At 37.2% G+C, this 22,233-nt stretch overlaps 1 protein-coding gene and 3 non-coding genes across 4 annotated transcripts; all 4 read left to right on the top strand.

The window, feature by feature from the left end:
• Window positions 1-9,440: 9,440 nt before the first annotated feature.
• LOC149178521 (rRNA 2'-O-methyltransferase fibrillarin 2-like) lies at window positions 9,441-13,757 on the top strand. Its single transcript, XM_089420372.1, has 7 exons — window positions 9,441-9,591; window positions 9,790-10,106; window positions 10,434-10,529; window positions 10,615-10,692; window positions 11,296-11,472; window positions 13,089-13,157; window positions 13,250-13,757. Exons 1-7 carry the CDS (start codon window positions 9,576-9,578, stop codon window positions 13,433-13,435), a joined length of 939 nt encoding a protein of 312 aa, XP_089276498.1. The 5' UTR covers window positions 9,441-9,575; the 3' UTR covers window positions 13,436-13,757.
• LOC149178524 (small nucleolar RNA snoR60) lies at window positions 11,574-11,645 on the top strand. The gene has a single exon (XR_016258964.1). It is a non-coding gene; the product is annotated as a small nucleolar RNA snoR60 (small nucleolar RNA).
• LOC149178523 (small nucleolar RNA snoR60) lies at window positions 11,941-12,023 on the top strand. Its single transcript, XR_016258966.1, has one exon. It is a non-coding gene; the product is annotated as a small nucleolar RNA snoR60 (small nucleolar RNA).
• LOC149178522 (small nucleolar RNA snoR60) lies at window positions 12,368-12,439 on the top strand. Its single transcript, XR_016258962.1, has one exon. It is a non-coding gene; the product is annotated as a small nucleolar RNA snoR60 (small nucleolar RNA).
• Window positions 13,758-22,233: the final 8,476 nt, after the last annotated feature.

Below are 22,233 nucleotides of genomic sequence, written 5' to 3'. Positions count from 1 at the left end.
AGAAAACACAATTCAAATTGAAATCACATGTTGGGCCATACATTGTGAATACCAGAACAACAACCAAGGAAGTGGATGAATTACTGAAATAAATGAAGTTTAAGCTCAACTTCACATGGTCTTATGATCCATTCGGGATAATTTCAAAGCTGAGAGTTGAGCAGAAGACCACTCCATATGCACATACACCTAGACTGGAGATAGAGAAGTATGCCAATCAGGAGTAGTGGACAGAGAACACTCTACAGGAGGCTGAAGAACAAATTGTCAGTCAATCATCTCTATAAACTCCTATTCCAAAGGAAAAAGAAATCAAGAGGATGAGGGAAAGTATGTCCCCTACAGATTTAGAAGCTTAGGCTGCAGATTTTTGCGTTTTCAAGAGGAGAAAGAAGGAGCTAAAGATTAATAGTAGGATTGACACTAAAGATGATGCTCAAATAAGAAATATCCAAGAAGAATCCTCAAAAGAAAAGGATTCGCAGGAGCAAAGCACAATGGTTTTGACAAGTATTCCCACCACTTCATTCTCATACGTTGAGGAGAAAACTAAGTCACCTATCTCTTCTACATCTCAGATTCCAGCAGAACAAAACATTTTTTCCAGATACAGGGAGATCAAGAAGAAGAATGAAGCATTGAAGGCTTCAACATATTCAGAATTTTGGAAGAAAATTGCTACTACTCAACACAGGTTGTTGTCTACATTTGACACAAAAAAGGGGCAGTTCCAAATGGCCTTTTTGGAACCTACAATTCCAGTCCCTAGAAGTGCAAAAGACTACAAAGCTTCAATATTTTCTATTGATACCAAAAAGGTTCATGTAATCGATCAAATTGATTTGCATAAGCAAGCAGGTGAGATGATTTATTCAACATTGACCAGTTCAACCATGGCTGCCTCAAAGTTACAAGCCTCTCTGAATAATATGCATTCACAATTGAAGATAGAACGAATGTCTTCTCTGGCCAAAGACACTAGAACTAAAGCTTTAGAAGATTTAATAATCAAACTAGGATATGATCCTAGTAATGTCAAGGCAGCCGAGGAGATAATTAAAAATAAAAATGCAGATATTCAAGCCCTCGGGAAACAACTTAAGCTTCCAACCATAGAGCACCCTCAGGCCAAAGAAGTAACCAATTTGGAAATGGAAAAAGAAAAGTTGTTCAAAATAATAGTTGAACAGAATGTTCAAATCCAGAAGATGGAAAAGGACATGGAAGCATTGTTGAAGGAAAAGGAACAATTGGAAGCAACAGGTACATCAACACAATAGGAAGTACAACAAACAACACAAGCATCAACTTTAGATTCTTCTAAGAAGCTAGTCCAAGCTTTGGGAGAATTATCATTAACAAATAAGGAAAATGAAAAGTTAGTGGTAACACTCACAAAGATGGAGGAAAACAAGATAAAAGTAGATAATGCATACCTAGTAGAGGTGCAAAAGAATTTCAAATTGACACAACAAATTCAAAAGTATGAGAATCAGTCTCTAACAGCTTAGATGTTGGTAAAGGCCAAAAGGACTATATGGCATATATAAATGCAAATATCACATAAGAATAAGCCCAACAAGTTAAACACTAAAGAATACGCAAGCAGTATAAATCTTGACATGTCACTCGGTGCAGATCCATTGACGATGGAAAACAGTGTTGTAAAATCCCCAATTGTTGACAAAACCAGCAACGAAAAAAGCAGTAATAAGTGCGGTGGTAGTTTAAAAGACGTAAACCCTGGAAATTACGCATGTATTATTCCATCCTCACAAGAGATAAGCGGGAGATACTGCGCAGGTGGTTCTAACATTGAAAATCTTAAAGAATACGCAAGCAGTATAAATCTTGACATGTCACTCGGTGCAGATCCATTGACGATGGAAAACAGTGTTGTAAAATCCCCAATTGTTGACAAAACCAGCAACGAAAAAAGCAATAATAAGTGCGGTGGTAGTTTAAAAGACGTAAACCCTGGAAATTACGCATGTATTATTCCATACTCACAAGAGATAAGCGGGAGATACTGCGCAGGTGGTTCAAACATTGAAAACCTTAAAAACTGCGCAATTAGGTCAAACTTCGCAGGTTTTTCAAGCATTGAAAGCCGTAGAAACTGCGCAGATTATTCAAGCTCCATTAGAAACTGCGCAGATTCATTGGAAATCGGTGTTATCAGCCACCGAGATGGCATTCAGGAGAATTCGAACTATGATAGTGTTGGTGATAATGAGTGCGCATAAGTGATTATAAATGAAGAATTACACAAACCAGAAAATAACAACTACACTGGTAATGATAACTCATTGGTCAGGGCGCAGAAGAAGGAAAACAATTACAACGCAGTTGGCTTGGATACTATGGATAGAATGCAGGTTTGGGTTGATGATAAATGCAAAAATAATACTCCAGATAACAGAAGCAATCAGGATTCAGTGAACTACAAAGATAGCACGGGAGTCATTAGCAATCAAGAGTTAGACATGAGTTTCCAAAAAGAAAAAAGTAGGTCTTCAGAAAACTCATGTGAGTCCATATCAAAAAGAAAAGTAGTCAACCTATCTTCCCAGGAATTAGACCCGGTAGCCATTAATGTTCTCAGCAAAGGTATGGGGTTTGCAATGGCCCCTAAAAGCCTCCCCATTGAAAAGATGATTTGTAGCATAGAAGATGGGATCAACAACCTCCCTCTGGAAGACAAAGAAACATTAAGGCAAGAGTTTTCTCTCATCATGAGAAAAGCCAAAACTCCCAAAAGCAACTTGGGTAAGGAAGAATAAAGAGCTTTCAAGTCCTTGCGAAATAATGTCAAGGTAGTAGTTCTTAAAGCAGATAAAGGTGGAGCAGCGGTCATCTTGGATAAAGAAGACTATGTATAGAAAATGAATGATCACCTAAGTTGTGGCAGTTATAAGAAGCTGAGCAGTAATCCCATGCCCAAAATCATGAAGGATGTAAAAAAGATAATCTCAGATTCCAACCTTGACGAAAAATTAAAGAAGAGATTAACCCCCTCTTGTGAAACCATCCCTAGAATCTATGGATTACCCAAGATCCATAAGGAAGGGGTCCCCCTTAGACCGATAGTTAATACTATTGGCTCCCCAACCTATGAGCTTGCTAAATACGTTGCTAAAATTCTAAAACCCCTGGTCGGAAATACTGATTCCTTCATCAAAGACTCCCAGGACTTTGTGAATCTTATTAAAAATGAAAGGATGGAAAGTGATGACATCCTTGTAAGCTTTGACGTGGTTTCCTTATTCACGAAGATTCCTCTTGATGAGGCCATTCAGGTTATAAAAGATGTTACTGATCCAGAGACTGCAAAGCTGGCTGAAGTTTGCTTAAGGTCAACGGTGTTCACCTTCCAAGGATCATTTTATGAGCAGACATCCGGTGTAGCAATGGGATCACCCCTCTCGCCAATCGTGGCCAACCTATACATGGAATATTTTGAGAAGAAGGCCCTGGAATCATATCCTTTAAAGCCAGCCTGGTGGAAGCGTTTTGTCAATGACACCAATATAAAATGGACACATGGTAAAGCAAAACTTGACAAGTTTTTCACTCACCTAAATTCCATCTCTCCTGAAATAAAATTCACAATGGAGCTTGAAGAAAACATGAGCATCCCATTCTTGGACATTCTAATCATCAGAAAAGAGGATGGCTCTTTGGGCCATAAGGTTTTCAGGAAGTCTACCCACACAGAAAGTTACCTCCATGCGGATTCCCACCATCACCCAGCCCAAAAGTTTGGTGTTCTGAATACTCTTGCCATTAGAGCCCTTCGAATTTCTGACTTAGAGCATATTAACGAAGAAAAGAGGCATTTAGTTTTAACTTTTAAGAATATTGGCTACAAAGATCATGAGATTAAAAAAGCCATGGAGAAAGCTGAAAGGAAGTTGTCATCTCCCAAACCTAAGGATCAGGACCAACCTCAATGTGGCAAGGTTTTTCTACCTTATATCCATGGGGTTACAGACAAAATCGCTAAAATCCTAAGAAAGAAAAACATTATAACACAATTCTCAGCTCCTGGTACTATCAAGCAAAGTTTGAAGTCTGTTAAAGATGATATTGACAAGCAGCAACTTAAAGGAGTCTATAAAATAGACTGTTCCTGTGGAAAAAGCTACATAGGCGAAACAGGTCGCTCCCTCCAGACAAGACTCAAGGAACATGGCGCTGACATCAGGAATGGAAGATCTCGTACCTCAGCCTTGGCAGAACACTCCTCGAAGACTAAGCACCACATATGCCTGGAAAACGCATCAATTATCGCAAGAGAAGAGCAGCAACAGAGACGAAAGATCAGAGAAGCACTTGAAATTATTAAGCATCCTTGTAATCTGAACAGAGACAGTGGTATGGAGATTAGCGGGAGCTGGCTTCCCCTGATCAGGGAAATCAAAAAGCGTCAACCCATCCCCAGGTAAGCCTTCAAGCAGGTAAGTTTTCCCTCCCTCTCCTATCCTATTATTATTGGTCAGTACTTTTTATCTATATCATAATTAGAATTATTAACATAAAAATACTTTAATATATTAATTTCTACATAACGATTAATTAATATATTAATTAATTATAAATATCAATTATTTATAATTCTTAATATAATTTGGTTTATATATTAATTTAATTTATATATAGAAATTGATATATTCCCTAGTATTTCTTTAATAATTAATTTATGATCCCTTCATTTTATTAAAATAGCTCCTTTAACCTAATGATATATTCCCTAGTATTGATATATTCCCTAGTAGAAATTGATATATTCCCTAGTATTTCTATAATAATTAATTTATGATCCCTTCATTTTATTAAAATAGCTCCTTTAACCTAATAATTAACTTTTTTAATACTTTAATATAATAATTTCTATATAACTATTAATTAATATATTGATAAATTATAAATATTTATTATTTATAATTATTAATATGAATTAATTTAATATATTAAATTAATTTATATAGAAATTAATATATTTTAGTTCAATCTATTATCGAAAATTTTTAGTATCAGTTCATTTTCCTTTTTAATCTATAGGTTATAAACCTAATTATTAAAATTAAATTTTTTTATAAAAATTTCAATAAAATAAAGGTAATTTATTAAAAATAAAAATAAATTAAAAATAAGAATAAAATTAAAATAATTTCAGATTCAAGCCGACCATGTGCTGTTCCTTAAAAATTTTGTCCTCTTAAGTATTTATTCTATCCATTCTGCTCTTCTTTTATCATCATTCTCAAACCCTGATGATGGATCCCATTTGGGATTTGAAACGTTGGTACAAAAATACTCATACTGTGGATTCTCCAGTCAATGATTCGAAAAATATCACATAATTATGCTCATCCATTCAGATCATATTTGAGCAGGAGGAGTTAGTGCGCAATGCCAAAACAACAATTGAACAAACAAAGATTGAAATAGAGCACAGGCCAACATAAGCAAATAGAATTATTAAAATGTTGAATTCTAAAACTAAGGAAGAGTTTGAAGAACTCCATATTCAAGACAAAACAAACACAGTGATGGAAGTAAAAAGAGTATTAATAAAGAAGAACCTCATGATACAATTGGAGAATAAGTGCAAAAAACTGGAGTTACAAGTATAAAGATTTAACAGAAAATTTAATGTATTACAGGAAAAGGGACTTCCAGCTTTGAAAGCCTCTAATGGCAAATTGATTCCATTGGAGAACTATCAAGACCAGTTATGCAACATAGCTGCAGATGCTTCCAAATTCACCAAGGTCAGAGGGACGATAACTAGAGAGGCTTTCTTGGAAGGACTACAACACGACCTCTACATTCAACATGAAGTCCACCATCTATTTCTCAATAAGCCAACTTTTCAGACATATACAGAAGTAGATGAGAAATTTTGGAGCATGATAAATTTCTCCATTCCTAGTGAAGAGCGGTGGGATAAGTTGTTGGAGCTAGTTGAATAAAGACAAACATAAATCCTACAGTTTTGGGAATAGACAAACAAAAGGAGCAGAAAAGTAGCTACAATCAGCAACAACTTTCCTCAAAAGTGTCAACAAAACAACCAAATTTGTCCAAATTCCTATTTCTTAGTTCTATTTTAGAAATATCTACATCTTCTGATAGATATTATTTTGTAATTGATTTCTTTTTTAGATCCGAAGTTAGTTCCATAAGAACTCTATAAATGTTTTGTAAAAAGACTTAGTAAGGGTTGGATTATGCAGTGAAATATTTTTTTGAAGTAATCAATTCAGTGATACTGAGGCAGTTTGGGTTCAGGATTCTTATTTCAAGCAAATGGTGATGTTTCCCTCTTTCTAAATCTGTTTTCCTTTCAAGTTTCACATGAATGTTTTCCTTCTTAAATTGTTTACAAGAAGATCAAGAGCCAAATTTAATTGCAATACTCTGCTTTGGCTTTTTTTCTGGAGAAAAAAGCGAACTTTTTATATATAAAATAGATAAAAAGTTACAAGCAGATGCAAAGCATTCAGTTGCAGTGAGGGAAAATGCGGAGCATTCCCTTACTGCCGAGTAAGCAGCCACATGGGCACGAGTGCTTTCGCACCCCACGCAACGTTAGAAGACTAACGTGCACAAAGAATAAGAAAAGAGAAAAGAGGGGAGAGAGAAAGAAAGGGCAAATCAAGATTTTCTCCCCTTTTTCTTTTCAACCTTGCGCCACTCTCCTTGAGTGGGTTCGATCGAAGCAATGACTAACTGTGAATCTGTGTTCTGTGGACCTGTTTCTTTGTCTGAGTCTGAAGTATCAGAGAGGTGATGCCGTTTGATGCCTCCCATGCTTGGATCCACGCTGGTCATCTCTGCCTGATTTTGCTGAATCTTTGAGTTCTTGTTTGTTGGTGCAGTAAATTTACCGGAAACTGTGGACAAATGTTCCTGATTGATTGCCGTGGGTGTGGCAGCCGCGGCATTCTCCCCATTAGGATCATTTTCCCCAAAAGGATCATCCTGTTGTTCATGTGTGGAGTTAAGCTCCCCCTCATCCTCTATTTCTTCTTCTGGATTCACTGTGCATTGCCAGCCTCTTGGTTTATGAACTTGTTTCTTGTTCCTTCTGTTTTCTCTTTTGTTTTGCGGACAATTGTTGTGAAGATGTCCTGTTTGTTGACAGCCTCGACATCTGAAGGCCGTGTTTTCATAATCAAGAGGCTGCTTCCACTGAGAATTGTTATGGATCAGAATTATGTTATCCGGAAGTCCTTGGCTAAGATCAACCTCCACACAGATTCTGGCAAAGGTATGAATGCATCTTTCGATTCTTTCCACATCTTGCTTGATGAATGTACCTATGGCATTTCCTATTGCTGCAAAAACATTAGGAAACCAGAAATGTAATGGAAGGTTGTGGAGCCTGACCCAAACCGGCATTTTGGAAACCACCATTGTGGAAGGGTCAAAACCCGGGAACCAGGGGGTCATGAAGAGACCAGCATTGCCCCAGAACCATGGCCCCTCATGGAGGGCAAAATCTTTTTCCTTTTCCGAGTCGAATTTTACAATAAAAAAACCTTTGGAGCACAAATGGATGTCACAGTTTGTGGTCCATGTGGAGAAGATCCATTGTCTTAAGGCATCTGTTTTTGGCCAAAACCCGTTGAATCTGCATATGACAGCCATTGAAGAAAGATCAGAATGAAAATTTTTTACCTCAGGCAAGTCGATTTGCAGAACAGGGTTCTGTGGTCTTTGCTCCACAATGTAGGGACCAGGCAGATCTGGAGCTGTTGTTGGCTTGTTTTTGACTTCCCCCTTCCCTTTGACAGCATCTTTAAAAGAGCCAATGCCTTTTGGGCCTGGGCCAGGGCTTCCTCCTCTCAGCCTTGTGCTTACAATAATAGTTGAGTCTCGACCAATGCCATAGTGCTGGACTGTGAGATTATCCTGCAGGATTTTACCTGCATGTATCAAGCTTAGCAGATATGATGGGATGCCTATATCTGCTTGAATTTCATCCTTTATGTTTTTTTATCTCTGTTCCTGTCCAAATTTGCTTGCAGATAGATTTCCCTGACAAAGTTCTGATGAAAATTTGCATTCGATCTTGTTCTGGGTCCTTGAGGGCTGGCTTAGATGATTTTCCCCCTGAAACAATAGCTGTATGGATCACAGATGCGAAAAGGGGGGCAGGATCCTCAAGGCTATTTCTCCTGTATTCAAGAAAAAAATCCACAGGTCCTGTGCGTAACAGGGGACTCCTGTTCTCTGGACATGAATCGCTTTTGGTGGGGATGACCCATAACCTGGAAGTCTTCTCCACCTGGGGAACTTGCTCACGCATCTGTTTGGATGAGAACAGGGGAGCAGCGTAACACAAGAACCACAAAGCATAGCCCATGCCCCAACCTTGAATACCGGTCTTTCTCTTGAAAAAATGCCGGAGAACACCAGATCGATTTTCCCTCCCCAAAACAAAACTTGAAAACGCATCTAAGTGAGAAAAAACCCCACGAGTATGCTGCAGAAGGAAGAAAACTTCGTATTGTCCCACTGCTAAGAGCAGACACACTCTGCTTTGGCTTGTTCAACAATTTTTTATTATTTTTTAAATTCATCTGTGTATACTCTATATTTAAATTGATCCTAATTCCTATTCATCTCATCCACACCACAACAACTCTATGAGATCCAGGAGTTTGCCTACCTCACCTTGTTTCTCTCTGTTTATTTTAATTGATTATTGAAAACTTTATGACTCCATGACCAATGAACTTCTCTTCCATTTTACAACCAAAACTTTAAAAAATCTATCTTGTCCTTTCATACCTAGCCTAAGATCTATACACTAAGATTAAAAATTATACAGAGAGAGCCCTCTCTGAAGCTGGAAGGGCTAGATCCCAACTTTGAAAGTGGTTTGTGGTTACCTTTGTAATTTTCCTCCTCAGCCTAGGAAAAATATGGAGTGCTAACACCACGCAATCTCCTCTCGATCTTTGTACTCATCTCCATCCAAATCCCGCATCCCTCATAGTGTATTTTGTTATCCATATATTTCCTTGAGTATTGTCGTCTTTATTCCCCCACTTCTCCTATCAAAATTCTTTTGCAAGTATGAGTGCATTTACTAGTATCTTATCTTAGTTATAATAAATTTCCCCACTATTTAAACAAAAAAAATGTACATAAACATATTAGAAATGTGACAACTAAATTATAATATTTTTTCTCATATATAACATATAATTTCACATGCATATATATCCCATACTAAAAATTGAAAATGTAACTTCATATATATATAATTACAATGTTATACATATATCCAATACTAAAAACGTTCATTTTAACTTTTAATGGTTCAACTTGAAAGCAGCGAATGGTTTGGTTTATGATTTTGAATCTGACATTCAGTATAGGGTGTTTTAGGGTTTGGTTTAGGGTTTTGAATCTGACATTCGGTATAGGGTTTTTTTAGGGTTTAAGGTTGCGAGTAGAGAAACACCACTTAAAGGGCAGCTGGGCTTAGATATTTTCGCAGTAAAGCGAGGGAGTCGACGAGTCCTTGAATTTGCAGTAGCAGAAAGTTTGTCACAATGAGGCCGCCAAGAGGTTGGTCCGCCTTATCTTTTATTATATCAAATACACTGTTCGAATATAGAGACTGTTAAATTTTGTGTTTTTGTTGCAGACGAGTTTGTAAAAATTCTTAAGTTATCTTGCCGGATCATTTTTTTTTTGTGTCCTGTATCAGCCCTTTTAGGCATAATTTTGTGATTTTTTTCCCTTTTTCTTGTTTTTTGTTTTTAGGGGGTGGCCGTGGTGGATTCAGAGGGGGCCGCGATGGCGGAGGGAGAGGAGGTGGCCGCTTTGGTGGTCGAGGGGGTGATCGTGGTGGTGGAGGCAGAGGAGGCGGCCGATTCGGTGGTCGAGGGGGTGACCGTGGTGGAAGAGGAGGCAGAGGCCGTGGTGGCAGAGGCGGTGGGATGAAGGGTGGAGCCAAGGTCGTGATTGAGCCGCACAGACACGAAGGGGTTTTCATCGCCAAGGCAAAGGAGGATGCCCTTGTCACGAAGAATATGGCCGCAGGAGAAAGTGTTTACGGAGAGAAAAGGATCAGCGTTCAGGTATTTTGTGCTGTGGGGTCTTCATTTTCTGTTTTCGACCAGATATTCAAATTTTCAATACACTAAAATTATTTTGAGTTGCTTAAGAATATAAATATGAGGGATGTTAGGCCGGTAGCCCTGAGTTTTGATTTTTCCTGCTTTGGATGAAGAAAAGAAATAATAAAACTTTATCAGTTTGCTGTTATCAATTTATAAATAAACTCTTGCATTTTTTAAATATTTTTTCAGAGGATATTATTACAGCAGAGAAGGTGGTAGCAGATGAAAGCTCGTTTTTTGGATTTGTTTAATCAATCATGTAATGCAATGCATATTTTTGTTCAGAATGAGGATGGTACAAAGACAGAGTATAGAGTGTGGAACCCTTTCCGATCAAAGTTGGCTGCAGCTATTCTAGGAGGGGTGGATAATATCTGGATTGTAAGTCGATTTAAGCCCGTTTAATCACCTCGGTACTTGGAAAACATAGTAACTGCATGTAATCGAAAGTGCTTTCGTTTTGTAGAAACCTGGAACGCATGTCCTGTATCTGGGTGCTGCATCTGGTACTACTGTTTCACATGTATCCGACATTGTTGGTCCGGTAAGTTTTTGGTGCAATTCTTTTTATTGCTTTATACTCATTTAGATGCCCTTGTTTGAAACGATATTTAGGTGATATTGTCACTTTACTAGAATTGTTGACTTGGAAGTAGATTATTGCAAATCATTTTAGAACTCTATGTTTGATTGGATGCGCGTGAATTTTCAAGCACGATATGTTTGATTAGATGCGCGTGAATTTTAAAGCACGTGATGTCTGGAGTTTTGGATATAGGGTTGTCCATTGGTTCCAATGGGGTAAATTAATTTGAGGGCCATTTTGGGTGTGTGTGCTCAACCAGTTTATGGCGATTTGAATTGTATGTGAACATACCGTTTTATACCATAGTCGCTTTTATTGCGATGATTATACTGTCACTTTCAATCGATAGTGCTGTAATGGTTTTTGGTGTTCAATTATGTGTTGTGTATATATCGAAGTTTTTTCTTGTATATGTGCTTGTAAGGATTGGTCAATATTACTTGTATATGTTCTGATTGTTTGCGAGGCTTCTGTTTTGTGACTGTTTTATATTGTTTTGGCTGAAAATGTTGTGAGTGCTGATTTTATTTGTTTGATGTACTCTATTCTGCTGGTCACTAGACTGGCATTGTGTATGCAGTTGAAATGTCGCACAGAAGTGGTCGAGATTTAGTCAACATGGCAAAGAAACGGACAAACGTGATACCTATTATTGAAGATGCCAGATACCCCGTTCGGTACAGGATGCTTGTTGGTATGGTTGATGTTATTTTTGCTGATGTTGCCCAGCCAGACCAGGTAAAATCTTTCAAATTCATCTTTTGTTTTTTTGTTTTTTGTTTGTTTTTTTTAGTTTTATTTATTTTACTTAAGTTTTTACTCCTATTCAAGTATTATTCAAGCAAATGATGTTATATACTCGGATTCCCCTTCAGGACTTCATGGATGATGCCATTCGAGCTTTTGATGCTTGAGGGTTTTAGCTGTTATGTTATGTGGGGTGTGGTTTCAGTTATGCTGTTATATTCTATAATATTATGCTATGTGTACGGCTTGCTTTTCTGTGCTACTCTCATAAAAGTGCTAGACCGCCTTCAGTTATCGCTCCAATTTTTTGGTTTATTATATGCACATTACCATGTTATGCGTTGCATTATGATCAGCGGGTGCTTCAAAAATTATGATATATAGGATTGGGATTGAATTTGTTGTGCATGGTTATTTTTTTATTCTTTGTATGTATGGCTTTTAAAAGCAGCAATATGTAAGCGAAGGATGAGATATACTTGGATTCCCCTTCAGGACATCATGGATGATGGCATTCAAGTGGCATTCAAGTTTTGGACGCTTGATGTATTAGCTGATTGTGTTTTGGTAAAGCGGATATGTTGGATTTGTACTGAATACAATGATTTTGGCAAGATATGTGATTTTGGAAAAAATAGTTCAGCTTGTTGCTTCTATAGTGGCGTGAAATTGTCTTTTAAGAAGAGATTTGCATTATTTTGTATGTTGTGCAGTAGTAGCTTTTAGTTGTCCTTACCGATATTCAGACGTGGATTAATAATTCTGATATGGATTGTGGTCTTCAACTTCGCAACATTACTAGCATGTGTATAGAAAAATGGTTATCAGTGGATTAGATAAACTTGTCATGTGGTTATTTGGTTGGTTTTTAATAGCAATAGTATTCAAGCGAAGGATGAGATATACTCGGATTCCCCTTCAGGACATTATGGATGATGCAATACGAGTTTCTGACGCTTGAGGTATTAGCTGATTATTTGTAGGTTGAATCTATTCTGTTTACTGCTTACATTGTACAATGTAACGTATGTTGGGAAACTGTTATGGTCTGTAGTATGATGGCTGTTCAGCTTTACCTGTTTACTGCTTACATTGTACAATGTAACGTATGTTGGGAAACTGTTATGGTCTGTAGTATGATGGCTGTTCAGCTTTACTTTTGTGTGGCATGATGTTTTAGTTATGCCTTTCTCTTGTATAATACCATTTTATTTTTTTCTCTTTTTTTAGCTGTGCTGGGTTGTCTTTCCTTGTGAGGACTAAATTTACCCTGGCATGGTGCAGAGCTATACTTTAGTTATACTCCTATATGATTGTCATGGTAAAAGTATCAATGTTATAATGAAATGGTTATCTCTAGAGTAGGTTGTACCTGAGATGCATGTTTACGCTATTAATCGTTGTATGTACGGCTTTTCATATGAAGGTGCCCTATTTTTCGTCAAAATTGCAAAATATTTAGACTAATTTGATCTCTCCAAGCTTTAAAAAGACTGTATTGCTGGGTTCTGTTACTGAATGCGTAGCAGCAATGCTAGACCCTTATATTTCAATGTTGATTTTAGTTCGATGTTTTTTTGACTTTACCCTTGTTTGGCGGGATACAGGCACGCATTGTGGCATTAAATGGCCATTATTTTTTGAAAAATGGTGGCCATTTTGTATTATCTATCAAGGTACATTTATTCTACTCTTTCTCGTACTTTTGAAGTAAATATTGAAATCATGTTTCTGTTCCTCATTTTTTGATTTTCACTCCTTAATGCAGGCAAATTGCATTGACTCTACTGTGCCAGCGGAGGCAGTGTTTGCTCAGGAAGTTAAGAAGTTGCAAAAGGAGCAATTTAAGCCATTTGAGCAGGTGACATTAGAACCTTTTGAAAGAGATCATGCTTGTGTTGTGGGTGGATACAGAATGCCCAAGAAGCAGAAAGCAGCAGATGCAGCTGCTTGAAGGAGTATCTGGGACCAATGAATGAAGCAAGCTCCTTTTCTCAGAATGCAAAATGCCATCTTAGATCACTCAAGTGATGGCTTCCCCTCTCTCTCCCTGAAAATGAGCCCTGAAGGACATAGGGAGGGGGGGGCAGTGACTGGGTTATATTATAAAAGTTTGGACTGCTCTGCCTGGTGTTTTTTTGGCATTTTACATGGGCGAATTTTAATCTAACTGAAGAGTTATGTTTGTGCAAAAAATTGATTCGACTACTTGGAGGTGGAGGTGTTATATTGGAAATGCATTCAATACTCAATAGTTATGGTTTTGTGTTGGGTTATGTTGAATTTTGTTTTGCTAGCTTAGTTGTCTTACTCTTTACCTATAACTGTTTTGGTTGTGCTTTGAAATCTTTTTATATCTGCATATAATCTCAGTTGGCTTTACCAAGATGGGCATTCCTTAAATGCACACCTTGTGGTTTTTTGTTGGGTTATGTTGAATTTTGTTTTGCTAGCTTAGTTGTCTTACTCTTTACCTATAACTGTTTGGGTTGTGCTTTGAAATCTTTTTATATCTGCTGCATATAATCTCAGTTGGCTTTACCAAGATGGGCATTCCTTGAATGCACACCTGATCATAGTTTGTGAAAGTTTCTACTAGGTAATTAAGGCCTATAGTTTTCTGCCTAGTAGGGATATGATCTGCATTGTGTTCAGCGTGCTTCAGTCGGTATCCGATGTTAGGATTGGATGTTAGGAGAGATGGGTCTGATCCTTTTTGTCAGGGCATTTCATACATTGTACCTTTTATGTTCCTGCATTGTACCTTTTATATTCATGCATCCTATTTTTTTTTATAGGGAGACCATTTGGTTCTCCCACATTTTTATGGACATCAATTTTGATGTCAAAAGATTTGTGTTTTATGAAGCATGTGTACTTGTAAGCCATTGTATTTTTTTCCATGGGAGACCGTTTGGTTTTCCCACATTTTTATGCCATTGTATTTTTTTTATAAGCGACCGTTTGGTTCTCCCACATTTTTATGCCATTGTATTTTGTTTTTATAGGAGACCTTTTGGTTATCCCACATTTTCATTGTACTCAACAGTCGGTCCCCTTGACCATGTTTGGTTCTCCCACATTTTCATTGTACTCAACAGTCGGTCCCCTTGACCATGCTTGGTTCTCCCACATTTTTATGGACATCATTGTTGACCGTGTTTGGTTCTCCCACATTTTCATTGTACTCAACAGTCAGTCCTGTTGACCATGCTTGGTTCTCCCACATTTTTATGGACATCATTGTACTCCACAGTCAGTCCCTTTGACCTACTTTGTGGTCATTAGTTGGACATAAATACAATTATCTTATTATCTTATCTTAGCTTGAGCAATTTTGATCTCAAGATATGTGTTCTAAGAAGCATATGTACTTGTAGGCCAGTTTTATGCTGAACATAGTTTGAAAGTACATTCCATGTTTGAAATATACCATGTTCAATAACAATTAAGAAAAGTGAACCCAGATAATAAATTATTTGCAGTGAAGTTCAGTCATATGGGGATATCTTTATAAAGATGGGTATTAGCATTGCTGAGATGAGCATTCAAATGAAGACATGCACTTAAGATGGGCACGAGCCTTGCTGTTGCGAGGCCACTAAACTTATATTCTTGGTTGTCAGACACCATAAAAATGACTAAACTATACGAAGTAGGAAATGCTTTGAAAACCACCGGTTCTGGTGGCTTGGTTAATATTGATTTCCTGCCAGCTTTAGTTGTTTCATTCCTTCGCCTATTCGCTGTATTGGAGGTTTTTTTGTTTGTTTGGTTTTATTATATCATGTCTTTCTTTTCGTTGTTTCTCGTTGTTTGGAAATCTTTACGCCGTCGTATTGATCCCTCCCAAAAAACTACAGACCGTCGAGTGCCCACATCATGCCGTGTGTTCATTTAGCAGTGCCATTAAATTTAGAGACATGTGAGCGCCTCCATCAGGCAGTATACCAGTTCTCCTTGCTATTAATGTCCTCCATCATGTTGCATGTTCAGTTAGCATTGCCATTAAATTTAGAGACAGGCAAGTGCCTCCATTAGGCAGGAATACCAATTCTCATTGCCATTAATGCCCTCCATCACGTTGTGTGTTCAGTTAGCAGTGCCATAAAAATCAGAGACAGGCAAGTTCCTACATCAGGTATACCGGTTTTCATTGCCATCAATGCCCTCGATTCCCTGTCTCCATCACGTTTTACAGGCCTCCATGAATTTGAGACAATTGTGCCATTAATGCCTGATTTTGAGTGCATGATGACCCCCCTCCATGATGGTGAGCTAAGTCTGTATTAGTCTGGTATTAGTCAGTTACAGAGAAAGCTTTGTCTGTGCCGGGAAACAACTAAATTTGTTTGCTTGTCGATACATTGCTGGGGATTTAGGGATCCAGAGCTGTGAATCCGCCATTATTTCAAAGGAAACCTTGCTCTTTGCAATTAGACTTTCAAGTTTTTTTTTTGGTAAATTTGGTCGCTCTGTTGTGTTTTCTACATTGTGAAAAATCTGGGGTTTCTCAACATGTTACTTTTTTGAATTGCCATTTCAGAAACCTCTGCTTACTTTGGTTTATAGTTACCTCTTGGTCATGGAATTGATTGGTGCAGTTAATTTGTAAGGTATGGTCGTGTCTCTTATACCTGTAATTGAGCATAACCTACAACACACATTTGTACTTTACTCTGTCATGGAATTGACTGGTGTAGTTAATTTGTAAGGTATATGTTTCTTATACAACATGATGTCATTGAGCATACCTTACAACACCAACATTTGTACTTTACCCAGTTCACTAGTAGGTATAGGAATGTTGGTGTGAATTTAGAACCCAATTTTTAGTTTAGTGGGCCAAAGTGTTGGACATTACATTAGAACAAGATTAGGTTTAATGATTATTAGTTTACAAAGTTTGTTACTTCCATGTTTCTCTTTTCGGCCTTTGTTTAAACCGAAGGACACGAAACATCTTTTTGGCATGTCCCAAAATGTGCCAGCTACAAACATGAATTTCTATGTTGATAGGAAAAACTTAATGGTGGTATTGTTTGGAATGGATGTGTGGAAGAGCTCAACTAACGATATTCATTCTGCGTATGTTGTGATGTCTCCTACCATAAACTTAGTACAACATGAAATAGATAAAAGAATATGTATGTCTCTAGCCTGTTGAGTGTCGTTAACAAAATATCTTTCACATCATTCCTTATAAGGTATTACGTCCAGTGAAATGATAAATCTGATATGTCTCTAGCCTGTCGAGTGTCGTTACACATCACATTCCTTATAAGGTATTACGTCCAGTGAAATGATAAATCTGATATGTCTCTAGCCTGTCGAGTGTGAAATGATAAATCTGATATGTCTCTAGCCTGTCGAGTGTCGTTACACATCACATTCCTTATAAGGTATTACGTCCAGTGAAATGATAAATCTGATGTCTCTAGCCTGTTGAGTGTCGTTAACAAAAAATCTTTCACATCATTCCTTATAAGGTATTACGTCCAGTGAAATGATAAATCTGATGGTTATTTGGAGACCCCCAGTAACTCCAACAAAAGGTTTTTTTGATCCTTTCTAATACAACTACTATCACATCTGTCATAGTTTGTCGTTCTTAGAGATTCTCTTGTGCATCCCAATGCCACGAGTTGATTCACACAGTTCAGTATTTCATATTGCTCTAGTGCATCACCATTTTCATTCATCACTTCCCCAATTTTATCAGGAAAAGCCATGGTCACCCACTGAGGTCGTTTTAGTCCCTCTACAAACATCACCGTTTGTTGAAGGAGTATTGCCAAATCCATATTATGCATTCAAGCCAACTAGTCATCAAATTTGGATTCAGCCAACTTAGGAATAAATAAAATCTGTTTTGCTATATTATTTTGTGAAGTCCCATACTTGGGGCAATATAGCCAATGGATCCTTTTAGACTCAGTGCGAGAAGTGATTTGAGTCCATCAAGTTTGCCCAAGTTAATTGTGCAATGTCAAAGTCAGATAAATGGGTTGTCATATTGCTATCGAAAATGATATTGCTGGGCTCTATATTACAATAGTGATGAAGATATGTCATGATATGTGCGTGCTTTGTCTATGCATATTTATACTCGGTGGCATTAAATTCAATGCATGCACATATTCCTTAGCACTCTCATCTCCAGTGTGATCAAATGAGTTTCTAAGCTTCCATTTGACATTAAGTTGGAGGACTAAAGTATTCCTTGCCTGTCTCTAAATTTAATGGCAATGCTAACAACTTGCAACTCTAATAAGATTTCGGCCCCTAATTCTCTCAAGTACATTGCATTCCTTTTTGAAACTCTTGTAAGCTTCTCCATTCTCTCAACTTGAGAACCTTGATAGCGACTGTTTGCCTCATTGAATCCTTGAGTTGCTTTTACAAGATCTTCATATGAAATCACTGGTTGTCCAAATTGTAATGAGAAAGCTCTTGGGAAACTTAAAATTTTGTTAGGAAACCTGTGACTTCAGAGGAATCCAGTGAGTAAACAAATAGAAAAAGTGCTGCCACTTGCAATTGGTATAATCACATTTTTTTTTTTAGAACTGATTGATTTCTTTGTTTTAGACAACCAGAAGGGGGACACAGAGGCAAAGCATATTTGCTGTCCACAAAGGCCAGGATTCCTCTCCTTTTTTTTTAATTCACCTGACGAATATGAAATTGGACCTTGAATGTATTATGAGAGGGGACACAGGGGCAAGCATATTTGCTGTCCACAAAGGCCAGGATTCCTCTCCAATTTTTTTTAATTCACCTAATGAATATGAAACTGGACCTTGAAATGTATTACGAGAGAGATTGACTTTAACTAGTCTTGTGTGGCTACCCAGTGCAGCTGGCAGGAGACCAGTAAAACTGGGTGAAACTAATATCAATGGTTTGAACCATAACCGTATCACTCATCTCAGTAGACACAAAAGCTTCAAGAAAGTTGTGTGTCAGGTTGAAATAAAACTGGAGATTAGAAAGGCGTTCCACTTCTCGTGGTATGCTTCCAGTGAGTTTGTTCCAAGACATATCAAGAAGTTCCAGACGCTAACATTTACACAGAATAGCAGGTATTGTTTGATAACTGGTTTTCCAAAAGCAGCAATCTCCATAGTTGTTTAAGGTTGCCAAGAGAACGCGATATTGGTCCAGAGAGCATATTTTGGCGAATTGATATGCTTCCTAGATTTCTTAAATGAGAAATCTCACATGGAATGCTTCTTACCAACATATTGTTCTGCAGGGGCAATCTTTGCAACCGAGCGTCTTCAACTTTGATAGAATATTGCCACTTAGGAGATTGTCAACCTGTGCAAGATATGTCAAACTTGTCAGGTTGCCAATTTCTCGTGGTATGCTTCCATGTATATTGTTTTTTTAATATATCTAGTAAAATGAGTTTGTCAGAGAATAGGGCTATGGAAACAGGCAAGACCCCAACTAGAGGATTGTTGGACGCATCAATTTTCTGTAGGTGGGAGCAATTGGTTAATGCAGTCAGAAAGAGGCAAAGTGGAACTTGGAAGAATGCGCACAATTAAAAATAAATAAATGCACGCAACAATTAAAAACAAATAAAGCAGATACATGGGAACTCATAAATTTCACCACAAGATTTCTATAGACTCTTAGAAACATGAAAGCCTATGTAAGCCCATGGGGTGTAGCTCAATTTGCGATCTCTTTGTTATGAAGTATGAAGCAATATGTAAAGTATGAAATTCAAAGTTCAAATCTCCATGGATTAGACTAACCAAAAAAACTCTCAGAAACATCAAAAGCCATGGGCCAGACTAACAAAAAAAACTCTCAGAAACATCAAAAGCCATTTGGTCTTGGTCTGAGATTGGCATCATAGGATTGTGTTTTGCCATTTGGTCTTGGTCTGAGATTTGGTGTCATAGGATTGTGTTTTTATCCAACTGTCAGAAATATATGGAGCCTAAAATGAAATATCTGGGTGCTTCAACTATCTGGGTGCTTCAACAAGGAAGTTAGAGGACACTTTATCCTTTAAAACTTTGGTGGATTAATTATGAGCGAATAATAGTGGGTTGTTATTTAATCTTCAGTGATCTACCCGGTGGTTTCCAAGCTGGTTGCATTTTTTTCATAGTTTCGTTTTATGGTTAAGTAAAATAGGGTGCACGTGTCCAGATTCATTGCATTACTATTCTTCTCGATCTATAAATGAGGAGGCATGGGCGTAAGTTTATCTACATTGGAAATTTCTTCTTATGGAGGTAATTTAAATTTTGAGGCTTTCAATAACTCGTTAGGAGAGCTTGAGAGGTTTATTGAATATGAGAATGTTCAAGAGGGAGGTTTCTTTCGTTGTAACTAAGCTAAAGATAGGGTATTAGGGTTTTTTTCGTTGTAAATAAGCTAAAAATAAGGTAGATAGATGACAAGAAAAGAGCAAGACTATAGTGTTAGTAAATGCCCTTCTTTATATTGCGCAAAAAAAAGATGTGCAATCTTATTTATGTATATTTATGTTCTTGTTTGTTTTCCTTGCAATTTGCGAGGATGGTCAATAATAGTATAAGTTGCACATCCTTTGAGAGTCTTGTTTTTGACCTTGACATTAGCATGAATTTCTACCATCGGAGGAAGGTTGATTAACTTTTGACAGATTAAAAGGCAATAAATAAAATAGGCAACAGGTAGTGGAGGATTTGCATTTTGTTCTGCAACCTGTTCACATATATAGTATATAGTAAATACATGTGTTGTGATTCTCTCTAAATCTTGTTATAGAGAAAGCATAGTTAATGGTGGGAGGATTCTATGCACAATATGAAGTGAGCGCGGACGTTTAAATTACGATATAGCTCTATTAACTTTCATATTTAGATAGAGAATATGGATTAATTATAACATATTTTAACAATGCCTCAACGAAAGTTCTTATTTTGACATTTAGGTCTTGAAGTTGGCTTCTTCCATTTCAAAGTTTATTAAAAATAACAACTTTGTATGGTAAAGGTTTGGCGGTCTCTGGAGTATGGAGTTTGGACATTATAGAGAAGTGAATGTTTTTGGGTATGACACAAAGTCTTAGCTCAACAAACTAAATCACAAATTCCGAGTCTTAGCTCTACAACCTAAATCTCATTTTTTGAAAAGACTTTTTTTTGTTGTCTATATGGTACACACTTCATAAATAGTAACAAATTAGAATCACGAGTTTGAGTATGACCTAAATGAGTGCAACAACTCCTTCCTGCAAGGGTTGGCACTATGACAGTGGAAGTGACAAGAATCCAAACATGAATGAATTGGATTGAGCAATATTGTAGACACCCCCAAACAATCATGGATCTACTTTGATGGGGGATGAGGTTAGAAAAATAGAGCACGGGTGTTAAAATTGGCAACTTGGGCCAAATTCCACTTTGGATAATTCATTTGATGGAGATAATTATTGCGTTGAATTCATTTTTTCGAGAGGACCAAAATCGATATAAATGTCACTAAATTTAGTCAAGAGAAATGTTATTGAAGTGAATCTCACATGTGCAATGTGTTAAGGTATGCCACACCATCATGTAGGCTCATGAAGTTCAAGAGACTTGTCTTTTGACCCTGATTGACGACTCGTATAAATAGGAGAGACCTCCAACTTCATTGGCATCATTTTAACTCGACAATTCTTCTCTCTCCTCATTTGTTGGTTCGTATATGTTGTAGGTAGCTATACTTCTCTCACGTGCAGATTTCAGGAGGCATTTTTTTGATTGTGTTGACTTCTATATTTTTGCTGAACTTTGACCTATGTTGGCCAAGGTGATTATGACCAAATTTGATTGCAATTTTGTTGGGGAATCTTTGTTTTAGTAGGTCACATTTATTGGCATAACAATTGATGATTTTTGGGCTCTTTGACCTATGTTGATTGCATGCTCGTTTGACCACAATGCTGACTTTAGTTTCACTGATTTTGACTATTGTTTTGCTTATTATTTTGGGTTGACTTTGACCAGCAAAGAAGGTCGAGTTTGATTGAGGTTGACTAAGCTCAAGAGGGGAAGTTTGATCGTTGACTGGTTAGGGTAAATTTAATTGTTGTTCACTGAGAGAAGGTTCGTAGATTTGACAGGGTTGTTTTGGACAATCATTTCGCAAGTCAATTTTGACTTCGATTTTTATTATTATACTCTTTCTGATGAACATTTGATATTTATAATAAGAAGAATTGATCAAGGGTTTTCTCCATTTTGGTGTTTTTTCCCTGGCATTAGCCAAATATTGATGTTCTCTTGTTTTGGCTTGTCTTTTGTGTTTAATTGTTTATGTTCTATCTACAGTTACCCTCAATGTGATTAATAGTTTATGTGATTGCTATTGGGAATTAAGTGGAAATTATCATTGGGCTAATAAAAAGGAAATGAAATAATAGTTGCAAGCATAAAACATACCATTGTTATCTAAAATTAACATGGTATCAGAGCCCAACTAAGGACAAAGCCCAAGCAAGAGAGAAAGTCAATCATTAAGAGATCTGTTGGACAAAGATTATTAGATAAGTCTCCATGGCCTCTACATCTTACTTCCAAGTTTGAGGACAAGCCCATTGACAAACTTGACTATCATGCATGGAAGATGACTTTGGATTTGACTTTGGAAGAACATGAAGTATTGAACTATATGTACAATGAAAAGTGGTGGAGCCTCTTTCAAATGCATTGATTGTTGCTAAGATGTAGTATAGAGAAGGTGAAGAAAATTTTAATG

The sequence above is a fragment of the Pinus tabuliformis genome, chromosome 4_1, assembly GCF_031772625.1.
Source record: "Pinus tabuliformis cultivar Carrire ecotype Pingquan chromosome 4_1, CPIR1, whole genome shotgun sequence".
NCBI classification, from domain to species: domain Eukaryota; kingdom Viridiplantae; phylum Streptophyta; class Pinopsida; order Pinales; family Pinaceae; genus Pinus; species Pinus tabuliformis.
Note: the sequence above shows the minus strand (reverse complement) of the source record. Positions and strands in the feature narration are given on the sequence as shown.